Genomic DNA, 27053 nt, shown 5'->3' on the forward strand with positions numbered 1-27053 from the left:
TTATTTTTTATTTTTATTGTTGAGGATTCATTGAAGAGACAGAGAACCAGGTTACACTGATTACATTTGTTAGGTAATGTCCCTCTCTTAATTGCATCCTGCCTCTGAGATGTGTGTCACACACCACGACCCCACACCCCCTCCTTCCTTCCATCTCTTCTCCTCCTTTCCCCACCCCCACCATGTACTAGGTCATCAATTGTCCTCATATCAGAATTGAGTACATAGGATTCTTCTCCATTCTTGTGATGCTTTAGTGAGAAGAATGTGTTTCAATTCCATCCAGGCTAATACAAAAGATGTAAAGTCTATCTTTTTTAGTGGCTAAATAGTATTCCATGGTATACATATACCACAGCTTGTTAATCCATTCCTGGTTGGTGGGCATTTAGGTGGTTTCCACAGTTTGGCAACTGTAAATTGAGCTGCGATAAACAGTCTAGTGCAAATGCCTTATGATAAAAGGATTTTTTTTTTTCTTCTGGATAGATGTCCCAGTAATGGGATTGCAGGATCAAATGGGAGGTCTAGTTTGAGTTCTCTGAGAGTTCTCCATACTTCCTTCCAAAAAGGTTGTATTAATTTGCAGTCCCACCAGCAGTGTAAAAGTGTTCCCTTCTCTCCATAACTACACCAGCATCTGCAGCTTTGAGACTGTGATGTGGGCTATTCTCACTGGGGTTAGGTGATAACTTAGGGTGGTTTTGATTTCCATTTCTTTGGTGATTAGGGACAATGAGCATTTCATCATATGTTAGTCATTCGTCTGTCTTCTTTAGAGAAGGTTCTATTCATCTCTTGCCCATTGATATAAGGGATTTTTGGCTCTTTTTATGTTGATTAATTTGAGTTCTCTGTAAATCCTAATAATCAAGCTTTTGTCTGATTAATAATATGCAAATATATTTTCCCATTCCGATGATTATATATTTACTTTGGTTGTTTCCTTGGCTGTACAGAAACTATTCAATTTAACTCCCATTCATTTCTTTATGTTGTTGCAATTGCTTCTGAAGCCTTCTTCATAAAGTCTTTCCCCAGTCTGATAACTTCAAGCATTTTCCCCACAGTTTCTTTGAGGATTTTATTGTTTCATGCCTCAGTTTTAGATCTTTTATCCATTTGAATCAATTTTAGTGCAGGAGAAAGGTGCAGGTCCAGTTTCAGTCTTTTTACATGTGGTTATCCAGTTCTCCCAGAACCATTTATTGAATAGGTATTCTTTCTCCCAGTGTATGTTCTTGTTTGGTTTATCAAGATCAGGTGACTGTAAGATGTTAGTTTCATTTTCATGGTTTTCTATTCAGTTCCAAATGTCTGTGTCTCTACTTTTGTGCTAATGTCATGCTATTTTGATCACTATAGCCTTGTCTGGGAGGCTGATGCCCTGGCTTTGTTTTTATTGCTAAGAATCGCTTTAGCTAAACTAGGTTTTTTCTGTATCCATACAAAATGAAGAGTTTTTTCCAAATCTTGAAAGTATGATGTTGATATTTTAATGGGGATTGCACTGACTCTGTAGATTGCTTTGGGAAGTATATACTTTTTAACCATATTGATTCTTCCCAGCCATGAGCATGGTATGTTATTCCATTTGTTAATATCATCTGTTATTTCTTTTCTTAGGGTTTCGTAATTTTCTTTATAGAGGTCATTCATCTCTTTTGTTAACTATATTCCTAGGAATTTCATTTTCTTTGAATCTACTGAAAACGGGGGGGGAGAGGAAGAAAAGGGAATTGTATCCTTGATTAGCTTCTTATCTTGGTTGGTATTGACATATGCAAAGGCTTCTGATTTGTGGACATTGATTTTATATCTTGAGATATTACTATATTTTTTGCTCACTTCTGGGAGTCTTGGGGTTGAGTCTTTGGGGTTCTCTAAGTATAAGATCATATCATCAGGAAAGAGCGAGAGTTTGACCTCTTCTGCCCCCATTTGGATGCCCTTTGTTTCCTTCTGTTGACTTATTTTATTGGCTAGAACTTCCAGCACTGTGTTGAATAGTGGTGGCAATAGAGGACAGCCTTGTCTAGTTCCAGTTCTAAGTGGAAAAGCTTTTAGTTTTACTCCATTCAGCATAATATTAGATGTGGGTTTGTCGTAGATGGCTTCAATCGGTTTAAGAAATGTGACACATATTTTTATTTCCTTTAGAGTTCTAATTAGAAAATGATGCTGAATTTCATTGAATGCTTTTTCTGCATCTATTGAGAGGATCATATGGTCTTTGTTTTTGCTTCTGTTAATATGATGAATTATGTTTATGGACTTGTGTTTGTTAAACCAGCCTTGCATCCCTGGGATGAAACCTACTTGATGGTGATATATAATTTTTTTTTAATGTGTAGCTAGGATTTTATTGAGAATTTTTGCATCTATATTCATTAGTGAAATTGGTCTGAAATTCTTTTTAGTTGGGTCTTTTCCTGGTTTGGGTATCAGAGTGATGTTTGCTTCATAGAATGTGTTGGGGGAGGATTCCTTCCTTCTCACTTTTTTGGAATAATTTCTGCAGTATAGATATAAGCTCGTCTTTGAAGGTTTGATAGAATTCTGGTGTGGAACCATCTGAATCAGGTCTTTTTGTTGTTGTTGGGAGATTTTTAATTGTTTCTTCGATCTCGGTTCTTGAAATTGGTCTGTTCAAGAGATCTATTTCTTCCTGATTAAGTCTAGGGAAAGTGTGTGATTCCAAGTATTGATCCATTTCCTTCATGTTGTCAAATTTCTGGGCATAGAGTTTCTTATAGTACTCAGAGATGAACTGAATCTCTGGCATGGGTTGTTAATTCTCCTTTATCATTTCCGATTGAGGTTATTAGAGATTTTACTTTTCTGTTTCTAGCTAATCTGGCCAAGGGTTTATCGATTTCATTTTTTTTTTTTAAAAAACAACTTTTTGTCTTGTTTATTTTCAGAATGATTCTTTTCAATTTCATTAATCTCTGATTTATTTTTGGTTATTTCCTTTCTTCTGCTGGTTTGGGATTAGATTGTTCTTTTTCCAATTCATAAGATGGTTCCTGAGTTTCTTGATGCACTCTTGTTCTGTTTTTCGAATGTAGCATCTAATGTGATAAATTTTCCTCTTATGACTGCTTTTCCTGTATCCCACAGGTTTTGTTATGTTTGAGGAATTTAATGATTTCCATTTTTATCTCCTCATGAACCTAACTATCATTCAGCTTAAGGTGGTTTTATTTCCAAGTCTGTGTGGGAATGAATGTTTTTGTTGGAGTTGAGTTCCACCTTTATTGCCTTGTGGTCTGAGAAGATATATATATATGAGAATAATTTCTATTCTTTTAATTTTTCTGAGGTTTGATTGTATCCTAGGATGTGGTCGATTTTGGAGTACGTACCATGGGTTGATGAGAAAAAGGTATATTCCTTAGCTTTGGGATGGTGTGTTCTGTATATGTCTATTAATCCCATTTCTTCTACGGTCACATTTAAGTCCTTTTATATCTTTGTTTAGAGGCTCTGTCCAATTATGTCAGAGGGGCATTAAAGTCCCTGACTTTTTTTTTTTTAAGACAGTTTCACTATGTCACCCTTAGTAGAGTGCTGTGATGTTGCAGCTCACAGCAACCTCAAACTCTTGGGTTTAGGTGGTTCTCTTGCCTCAGCCTTGCAAGTAGCTGGGACTACAGACACCCGCCACAATGCCCGGCTATTGTTTTTTTTGGTTGTACTTCTTGTTTGACAGGTCCAGGCTGGGTTTGAACCCACCAGCTCTGGTGTACGTGGTTGGCACCCTATCTGCTGAGCTACAGGCTCCAAGCCAGTACCTGACTTCTTGATGGGTGCTTCTTTCTCTCTAGGTCATACACAAATGTATTCTTCAATACATAGCTGTAGTGAGGAGCAACCTGACTAGGTCTGAGGTAAATTGTTCAGAGTTTATCCTTGAAGACATTTTAAGCATCTAATTCCCTATGTTCTTTCCTGCTTAAAATATTTAACAGTGCTTTGGTTGCTCTGAGTTCCTTTTGGATTGTCTCTGACCTCCATTTCCTAGGCTGGTGGGTTCGATTAAGAAGCTTTCAAGTCAGGATCATGGTTTATCCTATTTTCCAGGACATAATACATCTGTCAGTCCTTAGAGTTAATTAAGAAACCTTTCTTTTTTTAGCCATCTCCTTTTAAGGTGGAAAAAAAAGACAGCCTTACCATTTCAACTTTTTAAGTAGGAAAATCAGGACTATAGGCCCACCCAGCTCAATGAAACTACCTAAAAGGTATGTGCATGTCTTTCCATTCTGGGGAGAGGGTGCCACTAGTTTGATGAAGTCTTCCACACTCTCTTCACTTTCTAGTATTAGAATAAAATGCAGATGACATTTTACCACTGAAGCCATTTCATTTGCATCACTTTAGGGAAGATTATAGCATAATGGAAAAAAAAAAAACTAAAAGAATGAAGTTATGTTCATGATCTTCCAGTCTTAAGTGAAAAAGAACAAGGTACAGAACACTGTATATGCTACGCTGTAATTTGTGTAGGTAATTACTAAAAAACGGTATGCTTAGGAATTTGAAGAGGCATTAAAAATCTTGCAAAGACTTGTAAGAAATGGGCATTATGAATTTTTTGAGGGGAGCCAAATAGCTAGGACAGTTTGATTTGATTACTCAATAAATAAAACCAATTTAAAAATGAAAAAAAAATTCATAAGATGTCAAAGCCTGAAAACAACAAACGATATTCACTGTCACACATAAAAGAAGTAGAGTTTTGTGCATTTTATTTAACAAATTTAGGCAATAAAATATTTGTAACTCAAATCTCCTTTATATGCTATATTCATATATCCCAGGAATCCTTGCTAGGAAAGGTTTTTCCATGGCTTCTTCCTAAAATCCTCAGTTATCTTTTCCTTCTTATATTAGGATTGTATCTGCAAAGAAAGAAATAGGGTTAATTGATAAGAATGGTACTTTATAGAGTTAAAAGGCTTTCTTTTTTTGAAATTTATTTTTTTTGAGACAGAGTCTATGTCACCCTTAGTAGAGTGCCATGAAGTCACAGCTCACAGCAACCTCAAACTCTTGGGCTTAGGTGATTCTCTTGCTTCAGCCTTCTAAGTAGCTGGGCCTATGGGCACTGGCTACAATGCCCAGGCTATTTTTTTTTTTTTTTATTGTAGTTGTCATTGTTGTTTAGCAGGCCGGGGCAGGGCTCGAACCCACCAGCCTAGGTGTATGTAGCTGGCGCCATAACCACTGAGCTAGGGGCGCCAAGCCTAAAAGGCTTTCAAACTTTAGTCACATTTTGGCAAATAGAATGAGAATGACAATTTTATCTTTGGGAGCAGATGTGAAGCAATGACGTTTTTATTTTCATTTACAGAGTATCTCTTTGATGTTGTTTTGATGAATATTTAGTAAAAACAAAATACCAACAAAACCCTAGGAAAGCATTAAAATAATGAAAACAACAGTTTAAAAATCAAGATGAGTTTATACCTCTTCCAGTAATGGTTTCAAATAGATTCCATATTCCTTCTTTCCCAAATTAAAGTATATAATTTGTACAAAGGACCATAAAAACCTAAAATATAATTACTTTACAAGGCTTTCTCCTATACAAGTTAAATATAGCTGAGCACACCCAGAGAGTATCATTTGACTTATAAAAACAAAACAAAACAGTATTTTCACCTGTGATTTATATTGTCCATTATGAAATTAGAGAATTAATCTAACTGGCTGCAAAACAGAATAAAAAATATATTATTTTTTGATTCTGCCTTTAAGAAAGTTTGGAGAAAAGGTTACTTTCCCTTAGACAGTATCTACCTCTGGTACAGCCTTTTATTAGTATTGAGGCAAACTGTATAAAGTTTGTTAGGATTGCAGGAATGTTGAAAATGTACTGAATCAGAATTATATTATCATCACCCATCACAACTCCTCTAAAACCTCCCAGAAAAACCTGCTTTGAACTCTAATCCAGTCTTTTGCTTTTATGTATGTGGTCTGGCATCTTGTCTTAATTCAAAACCATTTTATTCATAATTCTATTCAGAGCTGAAAAATATCTTTAATTCATAAGCCACATTCACCCAGTTCAGGAACCTTCTTTTCCCTAAATGCCCCCATATAATTAAGTATCTAAGAGATACAAGTATAACTCATTCAACCACAAACCTCAAAATATATCCAATAAACCTAATTAAGAGGTACTCAAGTAATAAGAAGCAGCATGTATGTTAAAAACAAAACATTTTTAGATGAAGGGACTTGGTGCCTATAAGGACAGATGTGACAAGTATCTATTTTCCATGAATAGAACTAAATTTTATATACATCTCTCAAAGGTACACAAAGAAGTCAAATCAAACTTTACCTAAAAAGATCATCAGCCAGAGACTCTTCTTTTGCATGTTGATTTTGCACCTGTCAAAATTAACATAATTTCAAACATTTGCTCAGTAGTGAAGAATATATAGTTAATGAACTAATACACTGATAGGTCATCTTTGAGATTTCCACATCATGGAGGTCTGAAGTCCCAAGGGTCCTTGAGTTCTTACCTCTATAAAATCTCATTAAACAGATGATCTTCATTTTCACTTCTTAATAAGATTATTGCAAAATGGCACTAATTAAACTACTTTCTCCATTCAAACTCTTCTCAAAGGCAACCAACATATATAGTTGAGTTTTTACACACTCTGTCCAACATAACCCTTTTTCTAAGTGAAATTTCAGTGCTTGGGGCTCAGACTCCAAAGATGGGACACAGAAGGCACTATTTACCCCACTTTTAACTATAGCAGTTCTTCAGGTTAAGAGGTTCCCATCCCCTCGGTCCCAAATTAGGGTGTAGAAGCTGCTGCTAAATTACCTCACCTACAAAGTACTCCTAAACACAAACATACCAAACTCCAAAAGCACCTTAGGGAGTTTAGGATCAAATAAGCCCTGTGCTGAGTGCATTTTCCTCAAGCTGAGATATGATCCTATCATTTTCAGTGACTTCTCCCACCTACCAAAGGAAACCCTTGAGTCCAACCCTTAAAATGTGCCAGGCTCTTCATAACCGGGATCCATCACTTCCTACTTCCTTTTCATGGTCTCTATAACTGAATCACAAAAAAAAAAAAAAAAAAAAAAAAAGGAAGGAAAAAAACCCAGAAACCCAGAATCACTCCTTAAAAAATTTCCTTTGACTTTCTTTCTGCTTTTGTCCATGTTTCTTCCTCTGGCCAGAAAGATACTTTTTTTTTTTTGAGCCTCTTCCTCCCTTGGAACCATTGTTCAAGGTACATTCATTCAATAATTATTTAATTCTTATTAAGTGTCAAGGAATATGTCCTTTGCCTCTTTAACAAAAAGGATCAAAGGATTCTGATCTCCTTTAATGCCTGCTATGAAGACATCCCCCAAAACTTCAACTACAGAACTAGCGTGCTTATCAATTTCTATCTTATGTTGTATTACATCCTCACTAAAAGACCATAATAAGTTCCTTACATCCAGATACAATAAGTCCTCAATAATGTCACTGATGGGTTCTTGGAAAGGACATAACAAAACCAATGTTTTTCCTCATCAACATCATAACAAAATGATTCAAGGACCTGCTGCACGTCATCTTGCTTAAAGTTGCAGCTTCCAAGAACCTATTGACAATGTTAAGTGAGGACTATTTGTTTTTACTGTTAATAATTTACATTTGTGTACTTCCAGATGTACTCTTAAACTATTAGGAAAACTCACTTAAACCTCATGTAAGTTTATTACCACTATTACCCCAATTTTAACCAATAAAAGAACAGAGATTTAGGTTTAATAATTTGCAAATAGAACAAAAACCAGTCAGTTGGAATGGCTATGATTTGACTACGTTTCCTTTAATAAACACACTCCCCTTAACCAGGCTGCCCCACTACTTCTGAGTCTTTGGAAAAAGCTTAGAAGAATGACTTGTAGGGATTCAATCTTATAGGCTGATTTTCTATTCATATAGTGAAATGTCTAAGTCAAACTACATTTTTTCTTTTCACATTTTCTAATAGGGTAGCAGAACATAAATGGGGAGATATACAATTTTCATAAGGTAGTTTTCAAAATAGCTGGGGTATCATTATTCTAAATATTCTTAGAAGCTTTCAGGCAGGAGGTACTAATATTAAAATTATAGCACAGTAAATAAAAAAATCAGTTTTATTTCATATAGTTTAGTAAAATCATTAAGTAAAATAATATTAAAAAACATAAATGCTTCATATTACTGACACTTTTCAAGGGTCTAAGAAAATCACAACTCATAGTCATTCAAAATTCAAATCAGGTTAGACAGAATTCAAAGAAGTATCATGTTTGATAGGCAGAATGAAGATATCCTAAATTCAAGGGAATTTTGGGAACTGATCCAGTTGATTATGAAATGATTATGAAAACATTTAATAGGACTAGTCTGAAGCAGAAGTAGAGGAAGAAGGGCTGAAAAAGAACAAAAGACAGAGAATACGGAAAAAGAGTAGCTGAGGCAAACCTCAGGTAGTGAGATGTCAGCAGAGCAGGACATGTACGTGTACACGCAGGAGCCGTGCACAGTAGAAAGTCAAGTCTGTTAGAGAATAAATGCTACCTACAGCACCTCAAACCGTCCCAGGAAAAACAGATTAAATGAAATAAATCTAGAAACAGTCTCCCTCTCTTAATTCCTAATGAAATAAAGACAGAATAAAGTCAGCAGCTGTTGATCTTCATTCTTTCAACTCCTCTCCTAGACAAAATCAACTAAATAAAACCGGACAGTGTAATTAATCAAGGAGAAGTTAAGTCTATTCCCTAGACTTTAAAACCATGGCTGTGAGAAGAACCAAACAATTTTGCTGCAAATGATTCCTAATCCATCTCATTAAAAAGTGCTACCGAACCTGAGTATTCTTACCAATGCCCCAAATTTGGGAAAAAAGTAGCCTAAGCAGAGAAAACAATTGCTAGTGGGCTGCAATTGAAGGTACTAGTGGCATGGGGAGGTGAAGACCAAAGGCATGCCCCGCGAATCCCTGACAAACTGCGTAAACAACTAAAATGCTAGATTTATCTCTGCTGGGATAGGGTATGCTTCCTGGTACAGGATATGTAATTTGAATCCCAAGAGAGAGTTAGTCTTGCCTTTCAGTAAAAGCTGCACACAGCTCCACCTGAGCCTTTCCTTTCCCTTATTCAACATTTCCAGGCAACAGAAAATAGATGGGACACACATCCTGCCTTTGAGCTTGCTGCCATACTGACAGTGAGGCACAGAGGAATTCTGTTCTTTATGGGCACACTCAGAGGGTTAGGAGTAACTCAGATTACACTCAATTTTTGCCTCACAAACTAGCTTAAGAAGGTAGTCCATGCAGAAGATAGCACACAGTCCTTTTTTGTAGCAAGAAGATGAATAGGACATTTCACTTTACACGACTAAAGATGAAAGAAAAGAGCAAAACTTCTCTAAATACTGAAGTGGAAAGAAAAACTGCTGGAACAGAATATGCAATAAATAGATGAAAAACTCAGTTCACAAGAAGTAATAAAAAAGAAATAAAATACAAACATGAAAACAATGAAACGAAAGCAAAAATAAAATACAAACATGAAAACAATGAAAAGAAAGCAAAAGCTTTCTTTATCCACTTATGAGTGAAAAAAACAGTTAACAATGAAATTCAGGGAGACTCATAATAATGCTCTTTCAGAATCAAATACATTAGAAATAGCTAACACTTTCCACTGTTACAAATGCTTTACTAAGTAGTATCTTATGTAACCTTCACAACATGTCTATGAAATAAAGGTATTATTATTATTATTATTCTCATTTTGCAGAAAAAGAGGCAGGAGCACTAAATAATTTGCCTACAGTCATATAACTGGTGAGAAATGGAAGACATAACTGGATCTGAATTATAGACAAGTAAAAGAGCTTAAATCCACAGGGCAGCGCCTGTGGCTCAGTCGGTAAGGCACCGGCCCCATATACCGAGGGTGGCGGGTTCAAACCGGGCCCCGGCTGAACTGCAACCAAAAAATAGCCGGGCATTGTGGCGGGCGCCTGTAGTCCCAGCTACTCGGGAGGCTGAGGCAAGAGAATCACTTAAGCCCAGGAGTTGGAGGTTGCTGTGAGCTGTGTGAGGCCACGGCACTCTACTGAGGGCCATAAAGTGAGACTCTGTCTCTACAAAAAAAAAAAAAAAAAAGAAATCCACAACGAATGTAGAAGAAATAGCTGTGTGGGGCAAAGGTGATCAGTAAAAGGATAGCTATGTCTTAAATGTACAGAGCTCAGCAAATGTAAAAAATATACATTTTTTTCTTTGTCTCTCTCTCTCTCTTTTTTTTTTTTTGAGGCAGAGTCTCAAGCTATTGCCCTCGGTAGAGTGCTGTGGTGTCATGGCTCACAGCAACCTCAAACTCTTGGGCTTAAGCGATTCTCTTGCCTCAGCCTCCCAAGAAGCTGGGAGCAGAGGCGCCCACCACCATACTCAGCTATTTTGTTGGTTGCAGCTGTCATTGTTCTTTTAGCAGGTCCGGGCTGGTTTCAAACCCGCCAGCCTTGGTGTATGTGACCGGCGCCCTACCCACTGACTGAGCTACGGGCACTGACTATAAAAAATATTTTTAAGAAAACAAGTAAAAAGTTCCTTGAAGTGCAAAAGGACTACACCACAAATCAAAATAACATACTGTATTCCAGGAAAAACTAATGGAGAATATCAATGCTGAGATGTATTCTGATTGTTACCATCTTTCAAATTTAAGAAAGAATATTGCACACATGTAAGTCACCTAAAAAGAGGAAAAGTAGTACTGGTATAAGGTGGGGGAACAGAAGTGGGAGGAAGTATAAATAATGTTCTCATTCTTCATAGCAGGGAACCAACAAATAGTCTGTGAAATTGAATATGCGGTCTAAAACAAATACTAATTCCAACTTACAATGATTTCATATTATTCCCTCTTAAGCTTAAAGGGTTCTCAAGAAATAAAATACCTTGCAGGGAAGAACAATCTATACAAATTCTGCAATGCCTTCAGTTTAACTTCCTTCTGCCAAGTTCTTTCCATTCCCTTCCTCCCAACACTTGTCAAAGAGATGTTTGGGATATTCACTTAATGTTTAAACAGGTAATCTCTGGGTTTTAGGTTTCACTTCTTCATTCTTCTGTATACTGCCACAATTCTTTGGAATGCACATTTATAGAATAGTAAAGCCAATTATTCTTTCAAAAAAGAGGAGAAAGGATATGACTTCCATTCTTTTGTTTTATGACAGTAAATATCCTCAGTGACCTTCCTAATGAGTGACCTTCCTAATAACCCTTATTTAAAAATAACCTTGATTAAAAAAGCATTTTAAAAAAGAATGTCTACAATATAGTAAAGTAAGGAACCCCGAGTGGTTAGCAAGTACCACAGCCAGCTTTTGCTCTGCCTACTGCTCTCTGAAAACTGTGAAAAACCAGAGCTCTGCGTTAATGTCTATATGGGGTATGAGAGACATGAAAAAAAAAAAAAAAAAAAACAAGAAGAAAACTTTTAAAAAAAGACACAGCACTAAAGCAAGAAAGAGAAATAAACCTCACAACACAGGAGATAGCAAAAAACCGCCTGTCTTGACCCTGGCATTTGTTAAAGAAGTGAAATAAAAATCTCATTCAAGTTTATAATAAGGAGCCTTTATTCATTCAGACTTCTGGAACACACACAAATTAGTAACTGCCTGAGAGATTCAGAAAAATCATAAGAAATGAGTTTAATTTACAGTGGTCTCACCTAGGTAGAGGAGTACTGGCAGATATAAATGTATCTTTTCTGGAGGAAATAAATCTGTATTTAAGACTCAAGGGAGTTCAACAGATCAAGTTCAAGGAAAATAATCTATTCACCTTCGAAGATCACCAAAGATATACTCAAAAACATGGTGCCATAAGAACAGAAAACAGATGAACAAACACTGTGGGTATTTCTATCACTAGGCAAAGAATCAAAAGAGGTGCTTAAAAATATTAGCAGGGCACTGGATGTGATGGCTCATGCCTGTGATCCTATGAGGCCAGGAGTTCAAGGCCACCCTGAACAAAATAGTCCCTGTCTCTATAAAACACAGAAAAAAGATTAGCTGAGCATGGTACCATGTGCCAATAGCCCCAGCTGCTAAGGCTCTAGGGCAGGGGGATCACTTGAGGCTGATGCGAGCTTCTAAGACCTCATAGCCCTCCAGCCCAGACAACAGAGAAACCTTGTCTCTGGAAAAAAAAAAAAAAAAGGAAAGAAAAAGACTTCCAGTAATAAAAAAATACAATAGGTATACAATACCAACCAGAGTTTAAGAGAAAAATAAACTGGAAAAAAATCTAAATAAACTACAAAAAAATGTGTGGCATAATCCAGAAAAACAAAGAGATAAAATACATGGAAAAAAGTAAGACACATGGAAAAGAAAGTGAGAAAATTTAACTTATGTCATATTGGAACTCCAGGAGATAATAGAGAAAATAGCAAATGGGTAATACTCAAGGAAATAATAAATGAGAAATTTTTAGAACTGCTAAAACACAATCCAGATTTTAAAAGGACAATCCATTTATAGTCTATATAATTGGTTATGTTTGTAATATTTTCCAGATAACTATCCTTTTAATTGGTTATTCTATTGTTTAATTTCCTTTCAAGTTTTTGTGCCTTAATCCTTTGTTCTCCTTGTATCCCCCTTTACAGTAATGAACAGTTAGTTCACTTATTTAGGTCCCATTTTTTTTCAACTAACAAAAATAAATCTAGAATTCCCTTAAAGACATGTTAAGGAAAAGTACCGATTAATCTTAATGCTCTGCAACTCAGGAGTTTTAATGAATGATATTAAGTCACTTACCCTAAGTTTAGTTTTAAAAAGAAATTATTATAAGGAAACCACAAAAGACCAAAGTGCAATTCAAACAAGTTTCTGGGCCTCACGTCCTACCTACCTCCATTTCCTGCCTTAACCACTCTTCTAATTCTGTATTCTTTCGAGCATAATGAGCTATAAGATCTGATCCTCCAATGATGTGTGGAAGTCTTCCTGCCCCAGGAAAACTGACCTGTTACATAATAAAAGTAATGAACAATTATTAACTTATATGAACAAATTAACAACTAATGTTTCAAAAGCTTGAAAAGCAAAGATCATGCATAATCTAAGTACTAAAGATGTCTAAATCCCACAAATAAAGGTGATAAAGAGGTAAACTCTGTGCTAGATCCAACTGGTTTTGCTCTTTTCTTTTCTAGCTATTACTATATCTAGATTTCAACATGTCATTGGGATTTACAGACTAAAAAGAATTTAAGATTTTAAATTTTAAGTTTTTATTAAAAACTGACCCTACCTTATCATTTGCTAATTAAAACAACTCACGGTGTACACTATGATTTAAAGCATTATATTTTGTTCTAAAGACCTCAAATTTTAAGCCCTTTCTAGTATTAATGGAAATTTACATCTTTCAAAATTTCCCAGTTTATAGATCTCTAGCAGAAAATGTTGAAGATACTTTTGACATTTTAATTATTTACAAATACAGAGATGCTTTAAAAAATTCTATGCATAGCCGGGTGTTGTGGCGGGCGCCTGTAGTCCCAGCTACTCCGGAGGCTGAGGCAGGAGAATCGCCTAAGCCCAGGAGTTGGAGGTTGCTGTGAGCTGTGTGACGCCACGGCACTCTACCGAGGGCAATAAAGTGAAACTCTGTGTCTACAAAAAAAAAAAGAAAAAAAAAAAGAAAAAAAAAAAGAAAAAAAATTCTATGCAAAAATACACATCAAACACACTGGCAATATTGTATTTAGGGAGTAAGTAGTTAGTCCTTAGTATTTATGGGACTTTTAAAGTTTCACATGTACCCTTTTAAAAGCTAAACTTTTAAAGTTTCACATGTACCCTTTTAAAAGCTAAACTTAGTAAATGTAGAATATAATTGTCTTAACACAATAACTAAGAAAATGCCAGGAAGGCTTTGTCAACCAGTGTGATGAAAATGTGTCAAACTGTGTATAAAACCAGTGTATGGTGCCCCATGATCACCTTAATATACACAGCTAGATTTAATAATAAAAAAAAACAAAAAATAAAAGTAAATAAAAATAAAAATCATTGCCAAAAGGAGAAAAAAATATATCTATATAAAAAAATTTTAAATTAGTTTCATCATTAAGCAGTATTTTAAAAGTACAAAAAGCACCATGGGTTTCAACATTTAAGACAAACTCAGATTCCTTCATCAGTGGCAAAATACGAATTCAAACATCTTTCTACACAAATGTTAGTTTGAATTTCTTCTGTAGTTTCAAAACAACTTTCTTGGTTAAGGATATCATTTTTTTAAGGGTTTTACATCTTTCTAAACCAGTGGTTCACACTTCCTAAAGCCGCGGCCCTTTAATACAGTTCCTGTGGGTCACAACCCACAGGTTGAGTACCACTGTTCTAAGCCATCTTTTAGAATTTTATATTACTTCCTCAGAGTTATTTTAATACCACTTTTGTGCCAATAGTGAACATTATTGCTTTTTCTTTGGTTACTCAACCAATTTAAGAGGTCCTTTGAATTGTTTTGTGACACAATATTAAACATGAGGTGACCATGCAGTAAGGATGCCCTGTGCTGTACATGAGCCACAGCTATGGCGTGAAACACAGCATTAAACAAAAACATAATGATGGTCTCATGCAAGTGGGTAATATTTCCATCTTCCTTCCTAAGTAGAAGAGATTCTTCCCATTAAATGAAGTTAAGGACCCTTCACATACTGTCATAGTAGGTAGAAAACTAATTTAATTGAGAAATGGTAATAGTAAATGTTCACACTGGAGAGAAAAAGCTATACCACCTCAGTCATGACAAGAATTGTACAGATGAGGTTATAGAGGAAAGCAATTTTCCACAAAAATTACTTTTGAAATAATTACTGTACTCTGATCAAATACATAAGCAAATGCTAGCAGTCAGAAGCAGGTCCGGAACAAGAAGCAAATATCCCTGAACAGACAACAAAAGATTACAGACTGGATCAGAAACATTCTTTTTAACCATACTGATAAATACTAGTTCCTTAATGAGAAACTCAGGTCTGATGGTAATACTCAGTATATACATTTATGTTTTTGCTTTTCATTGAATACGCTGTTATTTTAAATACATTTTTTTTTTTTTTTTTTTTTGTAGCCATAGGAGTCTCACTGTACCACCCTCGGGTAGAGTGCCGTGGCGTCACACAGCTCACAGCAACCTCTAACTCTTGGGCTTACGCGATTCTCTTGCCTCAGCCTCCCAAGGAGCTGGGACTACAGGCGCCCGCCACAATGCCCGGCTATTTTTTAAATACATTTTTATCTTCATAAATTCCTAAGCTAAAAAACTCTTTCAAGTCATTGTAGATCAATATTAGAATGACAAGAAGGACCTTGTCATTACAAAGAAGAAATAACCAGGTAAACAACCTATGGAAGAAAAAACCAGGTAAACAACACCCTGTATAAAACTCACTCTTGATAAAATCTGTTTCCTTCCAGGAGTTCCCTATATTCATAAACTGTCAGTTCATATCCTTCCAATAATTTTTTTTTTTAACTGTTTTAAACAGAAGAAATAGCATCAGCTTTCAGTGTAAACTGCTTTTTATTATTGCTTAGTATCAACTGTACTTCTAAAAACATTTCAAACACTGCCCTCTTGTGATACACTTAATACCTACCTTCTTGAATTTCTTGAAATTCTTTAGTTGACCATAATCATTATTTATACCAGATAGATCGCTCCAAGGATAGTCTTTAACCACCAGTGATCTAAATTCAGTTAATAACACATTTCTTGGAAGCATCTCACTACTGTCCTGCAGTACATCATTGTTCTTAAATGGGGTTAAAATGGATAAATAAAAAGAGGAAAGGAAAATTACTTGTCATTTAGGGATCTACAGAAAAAAGTTCAAATAACTGAAAAAACAATAAAAATAGTTTATTTCCAGAACCTGAACTTTTATTTGGAATCAACTCTTATCGATTTCAAAGCCAGAAAATTATTCAAATGCTCTATAACTTGGGAAACATAACATACTCATATGTGACAGAAGACTAAAACCACACAGTATTTCTAACTTACTAGCCTATTCTAATAAATATCATCTCAATAAACAATTTACCTGCAGGTATCTATTTTTAACAAGAAATCTCAGCAATGCTTCTTTTCATTAAAATTGTACACTGAGATGAAACATGTTTTGTTCTATAGGTTCTCATCTACTGTATTTAAGCTTCCTTAGATTCTCAAGTTTGTATTTTTTATTATTTTTGACACCTCAAAAAAAAAATCAATCATTAGTTCTGGACACACTCCCTTGTTAATCGACAATCCATGTTAAATTAAGATTAATAAATTAAGATTATTAAATCAGCCTGAAGAGTCTTCCTATTATAATTCAAATGCTAGATGAGACCTTTTTTGTTTTATGCCATTTAATTATTTAGTTAGTTACAGATCAATGGTGTCATAGCTGCTTAAGGCAGACCACCTTCATTCTTTTATCTGCTGAACTGTGTAACTCATATGAAAGTTGACAACAGATAAGATAAAGGCAGGAAGAAAAAAGGGGGGAAAGAAGAAAGGTTCTTCTGACAGACTGTAACCATCTCTTACTATGCTGCTCTGGCTCACCTTGAACCCCCTGGCTCAAGTGATCCTCCTGCCTTAGCCTCCTGAGTAGCTGGGATCACAAGTGCGCACCCCTACGCCATAAAATTTCTAGAGTTGACAAATATTTCACATTCATTACTCTGTTTGATACCAATAACAATCCTGATAGAAAAGTGTCAACAGGCAGTGCCGGTGGCTCAAGGAGTAGGGCGCCAGCCCTAAATACCAGGGGTGGTGGATTCAAGCCTGGTCCCAGCCAAAAAGAGAAGAAAAGAGAAGAGGGAAGGGGAGGGGAGGGGAGAGGAGAGGAGAGGAGAGAAGAGAATTAACCTCATTTTATAAATAAAGTACTTGAGGTTCATAAATGTGAAAATGAATTGCTCAAGGTTACTTATCCATGGAGTAGAAAGCAGGAAATTATACCCTGGCTTCTCCTATATATTCCTTTTACGGAATCATGGTTATAATACGATCTATCCATTTCTACAGGAGGCACAATCATGAAATGCAACTAAATTATAGAAAAAGAATCCATCCTAAGGATACAAAATGACAAAAACTAATGAGATGAAGGTCCTTCTGAGTCAAAACTTTACAAAAATTAAATAAAACAATTTCCTCACAGATACTTCTTTTTTCATTGACCATGGTGATTCTTTCTTGAGCTCACATTTCTTCTCACATTTCTTCCAGACTTCATTTTCTTGCTAAAGAAATAAAAAATATTGTTCATAGGAGTTATGAAATGGTAACTTTAACTTCCTAGCCTCTTGGATAAAATGAAGTATAAAATGATACTTGTCTAAAAACATTAGATAACTTCCAGCTCTAACACAGTCACTTTAATTCCAAGTGTCTTTCTTAAAGAAATTAAGAGATGAAAATAAAAATTTAGGTAGAGAAAATATTACAGTGCAAAGAATTAGAAACCATCACAATTCATACAAATCACACTTAGAAAATATTTAACAATACAGGAAAATGATCCTAGTATAAATAAATTTAAAAATGGCTACAAAAATTAATTCAAAGTCTGCTAAATAAAATTTTTGAAAGTATCAGAGTATTAATTTATGGTTGTCTGCAGATGGTAGGATTATCAACCAATTGTCAGTCTATTTTCCTTCATCTTCCACATTTTATATGAACATGTGTTACTTTTATAATAAAAATAAAACATTTACAAGAAGAATTCTAGCCACATTTTGTCTAGAATAAAATCTTAAATTATGCTTTAAAATATTAGTCTTCAATAAAAGTGGAGACTGCCTTGTATGTTACAGTTACAGTATCTTTCACATAAACATAGCTAGATGAGGTCCTAGGCAAAACTCTATTACATAAAACGGCTTTCTAATACTTTCATTAAAAAATACAATCCCCTTGGGGCAGCGCCTGTGACTCAAAGGAGTAGGGCGCCAGCCCCATATGCAGGAGGTGATGGGTTCAAACCAGCCCTGGCCAAAAACTGCAAAATAATAATAATAATAATAATACAATCCCCTTGGATACAACAGGGAACATATCATTTTACATCAAATTTTCGATACAGCAATAAAAATTCATAAAAATTTAATAAGAGGAAGTTGTAAAGAAACAGCAGAAAAACAAATGTACTTTGTGCTTGTTCAGGAAGTAAAGAAAATTAATGTTTTTATTTAGCAATAGTTAGATTAAATAGGTATGTTCCACATCATCCACTAGAAGTTACCACAATCAGAACATTTTACTCCCTTTAAATACAATCAGAATATAAACTTCTTCCACATACCTTTTCTCCATCCTGCCCTATCTACTCCTTCAAACTTGCTCATCCTTTTAAGCAAGGCTTTAACTTCCTAACTCAGAGAATAGTATAACCTAGACACTCAGATGATAAGCTTGGTAAACATCCTATACTCTTTTGAATCTAGTCATTTCTCATAGTGAGTCAATCACCAAGTCTTGGTGACACTACCTCAAGGTCTATCCAAGTTTTCTTTTTAGACTGACTCCCTTTCATGCTAGCATGCCCAAAGCCTGGAAAAACTGAATAAATAACATTCAGAGAAGGTTGATAACAGGAATATGCAAAGGAACAGGGCAGACCTGTATTCCAGTCCTAGATGTCAAAATTATGACTTTGGCAAGTTACTTAACAACTCCCACTGTGAATTTCCACATATGTTCAATGATGTAGAACTAACTACTTCATTGCAGGGTTACTACAAATATAATGATGTGATATCCAACAAATGGTAGTACTGGAAGAATACGCAGTGAAAACAGGTATTTGCAAAGATTCATTGCAAATGAATCTTTTGTTCATTCATGGACAAGAGTTCTGTGAATAAAAACACCACAACCATATCCAGACAGATCTCTAGCCACTGTGAGTAGTGGACCAATCTGGGATAGAATTTAAGCGAAAAAAATAAAAAAAAGGATACTTAAAAAAAAAAAAGGACTTAAATATGTAATAAGACAAGAAAACTAGAGAAAGAAAATAAGAACACATAAGAGAAAATAAGAAGAAATATAGGGCTGGGTGCAGTGCTCATGCCTGTAATCCTAGCACTTTTGGAGGCCAAAGAGGGAGTACTACTTGAGACCAACCTGAGCAACATAGTGAGACTACCATCTCTATCAAAAATAAAATCAGCTGGGCATGGGTGGGAATGGTGGTTTGCATCTGTACTCCAATCTGCATGACAGATCGAGACTCTGTCTCTATTTACAAAAAAAGAAAGAAAGAAAGTAAGAAATACAGGAGGAAAGGGTATTGCTACCATAAAGGAAATGTATGCATTGCCAAAGGTGTGGTCAAAGTGATACTAACAACTTATTTCTAACATGTAGTAAGGAAGCTGAACATGAATTTTGGAATGGTCTAGAGCTAAAGTAACAGTCTATCCAAGTTTTCTTTTTAGACTGACTGCCTTTCATGCTAGCATGCCCAAAGCCTGGAAAAACTGAATAAATAACATTCAGAGAAGGTTGATAACAGGAATATGCAAAGGAACAGGGCATTTTTATAGGATTTTTATAAAGGTCATCAGTTGATTCTGATGCAGCTGATCCAAATGAGGACATTTAGGGTTCACTGTAAGAAGTAACAAATAGTGAGGATTCACTTCTCTGTATGAATATGCCAATATATAAGCCAAAGACACATATACTCTATATAAGCCAAAGACACATACACTCTTTTTTTTTTAATGGGAGTTAGAGATTACTACAGTCCTTGATATACAATAGGTTCTCAACTGCTTAACAAATTGCTACTTCTAATCACTTAATCCTTATCCCTTCACTTATTCCTATCCTTATCCTGTAAAGCTACAGAAGGAGATGATCACAGTCATGAATAACAGTAGAGCCAATGAGCCCAAGAGGGAGATCAGAACATAAACTGTTATTTCATCAAGTCTGTGCTCTCATCTAATGAGCTAATTAGTCTACAGATAGGTCAACTTCCTGATATATAAAAGAGGAAATAATTTGGAGAGTTTTCATAGACCAAAGTGGGTAACACAAATTATCAACATTCATGAAAATGGGATAGGACATTAAAGACCTAAATGAAAATAAAAATTCCTGGTGATGTTATACAGTATATCTTATTTTAAAAATTTATTCATTAGAAACTTTGTTTTACCAATTTCTTTCATCTTTCTGTGCCTCTTTATTCTATTAAAACATCTCATACACTTATAGCATAGCCAAATGTCTTTTATGATAGTACAGCTTAATCTGGAAACTACTAAAACAATCATTTGTAATAGTTTTGTTTTTCTTTATTTCATACTATCAAAGGAATCATCATTTTTTTTTTTTTTATGTTGCCCTCAGTAGAGTGCCCTGGCATCACACCTCACAGCTACCTCAAACTCTTGGGCTTAAGTGACTCTCTTACTTCAGCCTCCCAAGTAACTGGGCCTACAGACACCCCCCACAACGTCTGGCCATTTTTTTGTTGCAGTTCTCATTGTTGTTTTAGCTGGTTCGAACCCGCCAGCCTCGGTGTATCTGGCCAGCGCGCCCCCCCCCCCCCGCCCCAACTGAGCTACAGGCACCACCGGAATCATGTTTTTAACATTCACCTTACTGACTGATAAATTCTTATACTTAACACAAGGTGTTGAAGACATAATGCATGCTCATATTGTAAACACAAAATCTAAAGTATTTTGTAACATTTTAACTTTCTACTTGTAACATTTCTCATTAAAAATGTTACTTACAGATATTTTGTTATTTTCTGGTATTGCTTTCTCATTAAAAGTGTCATTTGTTTCTATATCCATCTTTGGCCTTTTTCTAATACTGGCATCTTCCTCTTGTTTTTGAACTTTCATTTCAATCTGTAACTCTGGTTTTGTGTTTTTTAATAACTCTTCCAATACTTCATCTTCTATAGCCAAATCATCAATTTCTTTTCTTTTATTTAATCTTAGCTTTTCTGTAGAACAGGATATATTGGCAGAATTTTTCACACTGAATTTTAAATCTGCTTCTGTAAATAAATTATCAGATTTTTTGTCCACAGATTCATTCTGAGATAAATGCTGCTCATTTTTCCATATTAAGGGTATAGTAGGTTGTGTTTGTTCTAAAAGAGAACAAGACATCTCTATTCTTGCTGATTTGCATGAAGATATTTCTTGATTTTCTTCATCCCTTTCCCTGAGATTTAAAAAGGAAAAGAAAACAAAACCAAACAATAAATACAAGTAAGTAATTTTTTAGTTTGGCGATATTCCCCACTCCCACCATTTAAGTCACAATATACTCTGGGTTTTATTAATTAACAATATCACTGGAGTCAACAAATTGAAAACCATATATAATTCACATACATTCTGCTGTTTTCATAGAGCTGATGGTCTCTGTGGCTAAAGCCATGCAGAGATCTGTCTACTTTGGTGAATAGCATTATTTGATAAAGCAATTGTAGAAAAAGGAGAAAAATATAAATGACCTGTTGCCAAGAGACAGCAGCATACTTTACAATGTAGAAACTTGTGGGCAAAGGAAAATTACCTTGGGAATATAATCTGATAGGTTAACGAGAGACGGATTCAAGATAAGTCAGAATAACTAAATCTAGAACGTGGTAATGACTGTATTGCTGCAAACACTATGGGAATATATCACTAAGAGTTTTCTAAACAATATTTTATCACTCGGTAAGTACTAACCACTTTATACAAACTGCACTAAGGCCCATAGAGGTATAAACAACTGCATCTCTGTACTCCAGGAGTTTACTGGATTCATGATGAATTGGAACAGTCAAGATAACAGTCTATTAGCACCAATTGTCAAGGTACTAGAAAAATTAAATGATCAGGAGGTTTCATAATAATTTAGATGGTCAGAGACTGAATCACAGGAGCGGCAATAGATGGAAAGGAAGGGCTTAATAGGACAGTGAAAATAAGAATCAACAATATTGGTTTGGGGGGTCAAATGAGAAAAAAAGTCAGATAGTATAACAAGATAAACTCTAAACACATTCACTGAGAAGACAGAAAAGGTCTGTAGATCTATTTGGTATAACAGGAAATCCATGTAGCAAAGTAGAAGTGAAACTTGAAGGTAAAGTTAGGACCAAATATGTTAAACATTTATAATAAAGTCACAAAACCTGAAAGTGGAGCATAGAGTATAAAGAGCAGTAAGGAGGGAGAAAAGCCCTCAAAGGACAAAGTCAGAGGGAACTGCAAGGACAGTCACCAAAAGGCCACTAGAACTGGCCATGTTGTCAGTGGTTAATTTCAAAAGGATGTCATTTCAAGATAAAATACTGCTAGTTAACAGATAGTTCATACAGAAACAGTAACAATAACAATAATCTTTTTTGAGAAGTTTAACAGTAATTATAAAAGACAAATGGGAGCAGCTAAGAAACCAGGTCAAGGGAAGGTTCAAAAATATAAGTGAAGCCAGGAGACAGGGCTCACCTTTGTGATCCTAGCACTGTGGGAGGCCCAGGCAGGAGGACGGCTTGAAGTCAAGAGTTTAGATCAGCCTGAGCAAGATAGTGAGACCTTGTCTTCACAAAAAAGAAAAATTAGCTGGGCACGGTGCTGATGGCTATAGTGAGCCCTTGATGATGCTACAGCCCTCATCTAAGGCAACAGAGTGAGATCCTGTCTCTTCCTCCTACCCCCACAAAAAATAGTGAGACTAAGCTTTAGAAAATGAAAGAAAAATAAATAAAAAATCTAGATGATGAAGACATTAAAGCTAGTAGAACTTGAGAGAAAAATAGCTGATAAAGTCAGAGAGGTCCTGGAGGGAGTAAGAGAGACAGTGAAGAGAGAATAGGCAGATATGTGATTTTGAAACTCAAACATGAGTAAGTTCTTTTTCAAGAGAAGTGCAGCAAATAAAACAACAAGATAAGCTAAGGTGCAGAAGAAAGACGAAGGAGAATCTGTCTTACGGGCTTATAACATTTCTGAGGAAATGAGGTCAAAGGGCCAGAGCATTCCCCCAAAGCAGAACAGACTAAAAGAAATTAGTATTTTTTTCAGAGACAAAAGAGAGATTATTAAATAAAAGTATACCTTTTTTTGGTAAGTGGCCGAAAGTAGTTCATGATGGAGTTGTTCTGCTGCTGCGAAGCTTGATCTCTTCCATTTATAGCTGGAAATTTAGTTGGTGAAAGCTGATAGTTCAGGATTTTCACCTTAGCTTGAGTATTTGAAACTACAATATTATTACTATTATTATTAGTTGTTTTGGAAGGTTCCTTCATAGTGGGGCATTCTTGTGAAAGCATTCTGAGATACTGTTCCTTTCTGCTGATTTTGATTTCTTTCGACCTTTCATTCAAATCCATACTGTAGCAAAAGAAAACAATGCAAGGTGAACAAACAAGTTTATAGCAACATTTACCTAGAAAGAAGGATCCTTAGACAGTTCTGTGAAATGTAACCAACTATCTTTACACAGTAAGTCAGTGAATATATTTTACTATCCCAAGAAAGTAGTTCCTTTGTCATCTAAGCATCTGAAGAGGAAGGGTATTCTTACTCTAATGCATCCCCTACAGCACATAATCAGGCTACAGCAATTGCCAAACACGTAGAGAATATCAACCTGGTATCCTACTGTAAATTAAACTAGATGATAATCACTTGCAGTTTTTGTTTTGCTTAAAATTTTAAATTTATTTCTATGTAAAAAGGCTATAATAAAAAATAGAAAATCCAAATAATCTTCCCTCATTCTACTATCATAAATAATGGAGAGTTTAGATAAGTTCGGATGAACTGATACATTATATTCCAGCCAGATGGAGTCTCTAGAATAGAACTCTATACTATCAGAAAAATATTTTAAACTCACAGAGTTTTACAAAGCATGTTTGAATTAGACAGTTCCTTTGCTATTCTTATTTCACAAAAACAAGAGGGAAGGCTGTTATTCAAGCAACTTCAAAAAAAACTGACAGTTTAAAAAGTTCAGTCTGGCCTCAATATACGAGTATAGCAAAAATAAAAATGAATATGGTCTAATATAGTGATATCTTAAATACTACATTGTAAATTCTACATTGTAGAATTTTTTTTAATTTTTTTTTTTTTTGAGACACAGTCTATGTTGCCTTTGGTAGAGTACTGTGGTGGCTCATGGCAACCTCAAACTCTTGGGCTTAAGTAATTCTCTTGCCTCAGCCTCCCAAGTAGCTGGGACTACAGGTACCTGACACAATGCCCGACTATTTGTAGTTGTTGTTGTTATATCTCCAAAACTATACATAACATTCAAATATTGTCAACATCATACAGTACAAATGCATTTATTTCAAACCTATTTCACCAATCACAAATAAAGCTGTATAATTCTCTTTAGTATTTCATTTGCAAGGAATGAAAAAACTATGCAAAGAGAAGGAGCTAGCAAACTATAGGCTATATGCCAAATCTGGCCTGCCATTTGTTTTTGTAAATAGTTTTACTGGAACACACACACTTATTCAATTACAGTCATATGCTTCATGACATTTCAGTCAACACTGACCACATATGTTGGTTGTGCCATAAGATAATAATGAAATTCTCCTATTGTTTAGTGTAATCAACAGTACAACCAATTTTGTGTTTGTGACTTTAGCGTAAAACAAATCTATGTTGCTGATCATATAAAAGTAAAGCACATGGAATTAGGTATAGTACATAATACTTGACAATAAAAGGCTGTCTTGGGCAGTGCCTGTGGCTCAGTGGTTATACTGAGGGTGGAGGGTTTGAACCTGGCCCCAGCCAAACTCCAACAAAAAATAACCGGGCACTGTGACAGGCACCTGTAGTCCCAGCTAATTGGGAGGCTGAGGCTGGAGAATCACCTAAACCCAGGAATTGGAGACTGCTGTGAGCTGTGACACCATGGCACTCTACCAAGGGCAATAAAGTGAGACTCTGTCTCTTAAAAAAAAAAGGGCTATGTTACTGGTTTATTTACTATATTGTAGTTTTTATCACTACAGCATACTCCTTCTACTTACAAAAAAGGTTAACTGTAAAACAGCCTCAAGCAGGTCATTCAGGAGGTATCCAGAAGATGGCATTGTTATCATAGGATGGCAGCTCTGTGTGTGTGTGTCACTGTTCCCTGACGACCTTCCAGTGGAGAGATGTGGAGGTGGAAGACAAAGACATGGAGGACTATGACCCTGTGTAGTCAGTCCTAGACTAATGTGTGTAATTTCTGTCTTACTTTTTAACAAAAAAATATAAAAAGAAAAGAGAATGGGAATTAAGAATGGAATGGAATAAGAATATAAAGAAAGAATATATTTTTGGACAGCCTTACAATGTGCTTTTGTTTTAAGCTAAGTATTATTACAAAATAAGTCAAAAAGCTAAAAAAAGTTAGTTATAAAGTAAAAAAGTACAGTAAATGAAGGCTATTATTGAGAAAAATCATATAATTAGTGTACACTGTAGTGTACAGTGTTTATAAAGTCTACAGCTGTGTAATGTCCTAGGCCTTCACGTTCATTTATCATTCACTCACTGACTCACCCAGAGCAACTTCTAGCCTTGAAAACTCCATTTGTTATGGTGCGAGTAAAGTAACCACCTGACAAATCTTTTTAAAAGCCAATAAAGAGCCTTTATTTAGACCAGCTGGTCATCTTGCTTTAGAGGAGGGGTCCCTATGGCCTTTTTTCTGTCATGGGCACATGGTCAGCAGAAAAACATTTTAACAGGCATTCTTAAGCATGGAGGCAGCCTGACTTATGCCCTGTTACAGGAACTGTGCTCAGGAAAGGGGAGGTCTGCTCCATCTCACATTCATGGTAAGTCCAAGTGTACTATTTTTTTATCTTCTATACCATAGTTTTACTATACCTTTTCTATGTTTAGATATGCTCAGATATACTGTGTTACAATTGCCTAAAGTATTCAGTACAGTAACACACTATACAGGTTTGCAGCGTAGGAACCATGGACAGTAGGCTACACTATCTAGGTTAGTGTAAGTACGCTCAGAAGGTCACAAAACAATGACAGCACCTAAGGGCATTTCTCAGAAAGCATCCCCGTTGTTAAGCTGACTGTTTATTGTTGTCTATGACTGCTTTTATGAGACAATGGCAAAGTTGAGTAGCTGGGACAGATACCAACAGCTCAGAAAGCTAATATTTACTCTCCAGTCTTTTATATAAAATATGTTAACCCTATCCTAAAATATTATTTTTTCAACCCACCCTCCCAAGAGATGACGGGATAAAGACACTGACTTTACTTCCTGAATATATTATTCATTTACTGACAGAATAAAAACATAAGTTTGTTAACAAAGAAGTTTTACCATGTATCTGCTTGCTCTGATTCTGTGTCTGCTACATATGTTGTGGCATTCACCAGGACACTCGGCTTTAGTTTTTCATTGACTGACAAGCCTTGTGAAAGGCTTGGTCCTGGAGTAGTTGTCTTTAACCCTGTAATTCACACAAGGAAAGATAAAGATTTAAAACTACAAACACAAGATTTTCATTTCAAACTGTTAAGACCAGGCCATGGTAAGGGAATTAACTAGGTAATATGTGGTGTAGCTCAAGGTTGTCTCCAGTCAGTGGAGCCAACAAAACACAACAAAACAGTCTACAAGAAGCCTGCTGACATCTACGATGGGCTTAGCTAAGCCAAATCATTTTAAAGAGACATCAAATCCTTTGTGATGAAGTATTAGCAACTTAAAATTAAATTCTAATTCAAATTATGTTTTAAGTCAGTAGACAAGAAAATTATATTTATTCCCCACAGAAAGTATATCTACCTAACCATCTACACAAATCAGAATGGATCTGAATTCTATTTCATAAGGAATATATTATTTGAAATAAAGACACACAAAATCATTGTATTC

General features: G+C 35.5%; 1 protein-coding gene across 2 annotated transcripts in view; it reads right to left on the reverse strand.

Moving 5' to 3' along the window:
* Positions 1-4737: 4737 nt before the first annotated feature.
* Positions 4738-27053, reverse strand: part of NBN (nibrin) — a 43971-nt gene continuing 21655 nt past the window's right edge. For both annotated transcript variants that reach the window (XM_053559205.1, XM_053559206.1), the window contains exons 9-16: positions 26496-26625; positions 23240-23515; positions 20909-21350; positions 17309-17392; positions 15748-15903; positions 12981-13094; positions 6359-6408; positions 4738-4907 (exon numbers count right to left, since the gene is read on the reverse strand). In XM_053559205.1, coding sequence (XP_053415180.1) covers positions 4877-4907; positions 6359-6408; positions 12981-13094; positions 15748-15903; positions 17309-17392; positions 20909-21350; positions 23240-23515; positions 26496-26625 — 1283 coding nt within the window. In that variant the 3' untranslated portion in view covers positions 4738-4876. The remainder of the gene's footprint in view (positions 4908-6358; positions 6409-12980; positions 13095-15747; positions 15904-17308; positions 17393-20908; positions 21351-23239; positions 23516-26495; positions 26626-27053) is intronic.

This window comes from Nycticebus coucang, chromosome 13, assembly GCF_027406575.1.
Source record: "Nycticebus coucang isolate mNycCou1 chromosome 13, mNycCou1.pri, whole genome shotgun sequence".
NCBI lineage: Eukaryota > Metazoa > Chordata > Mammalia > Primates > Lorisidae > Nycticebus > Nycticebus coucang.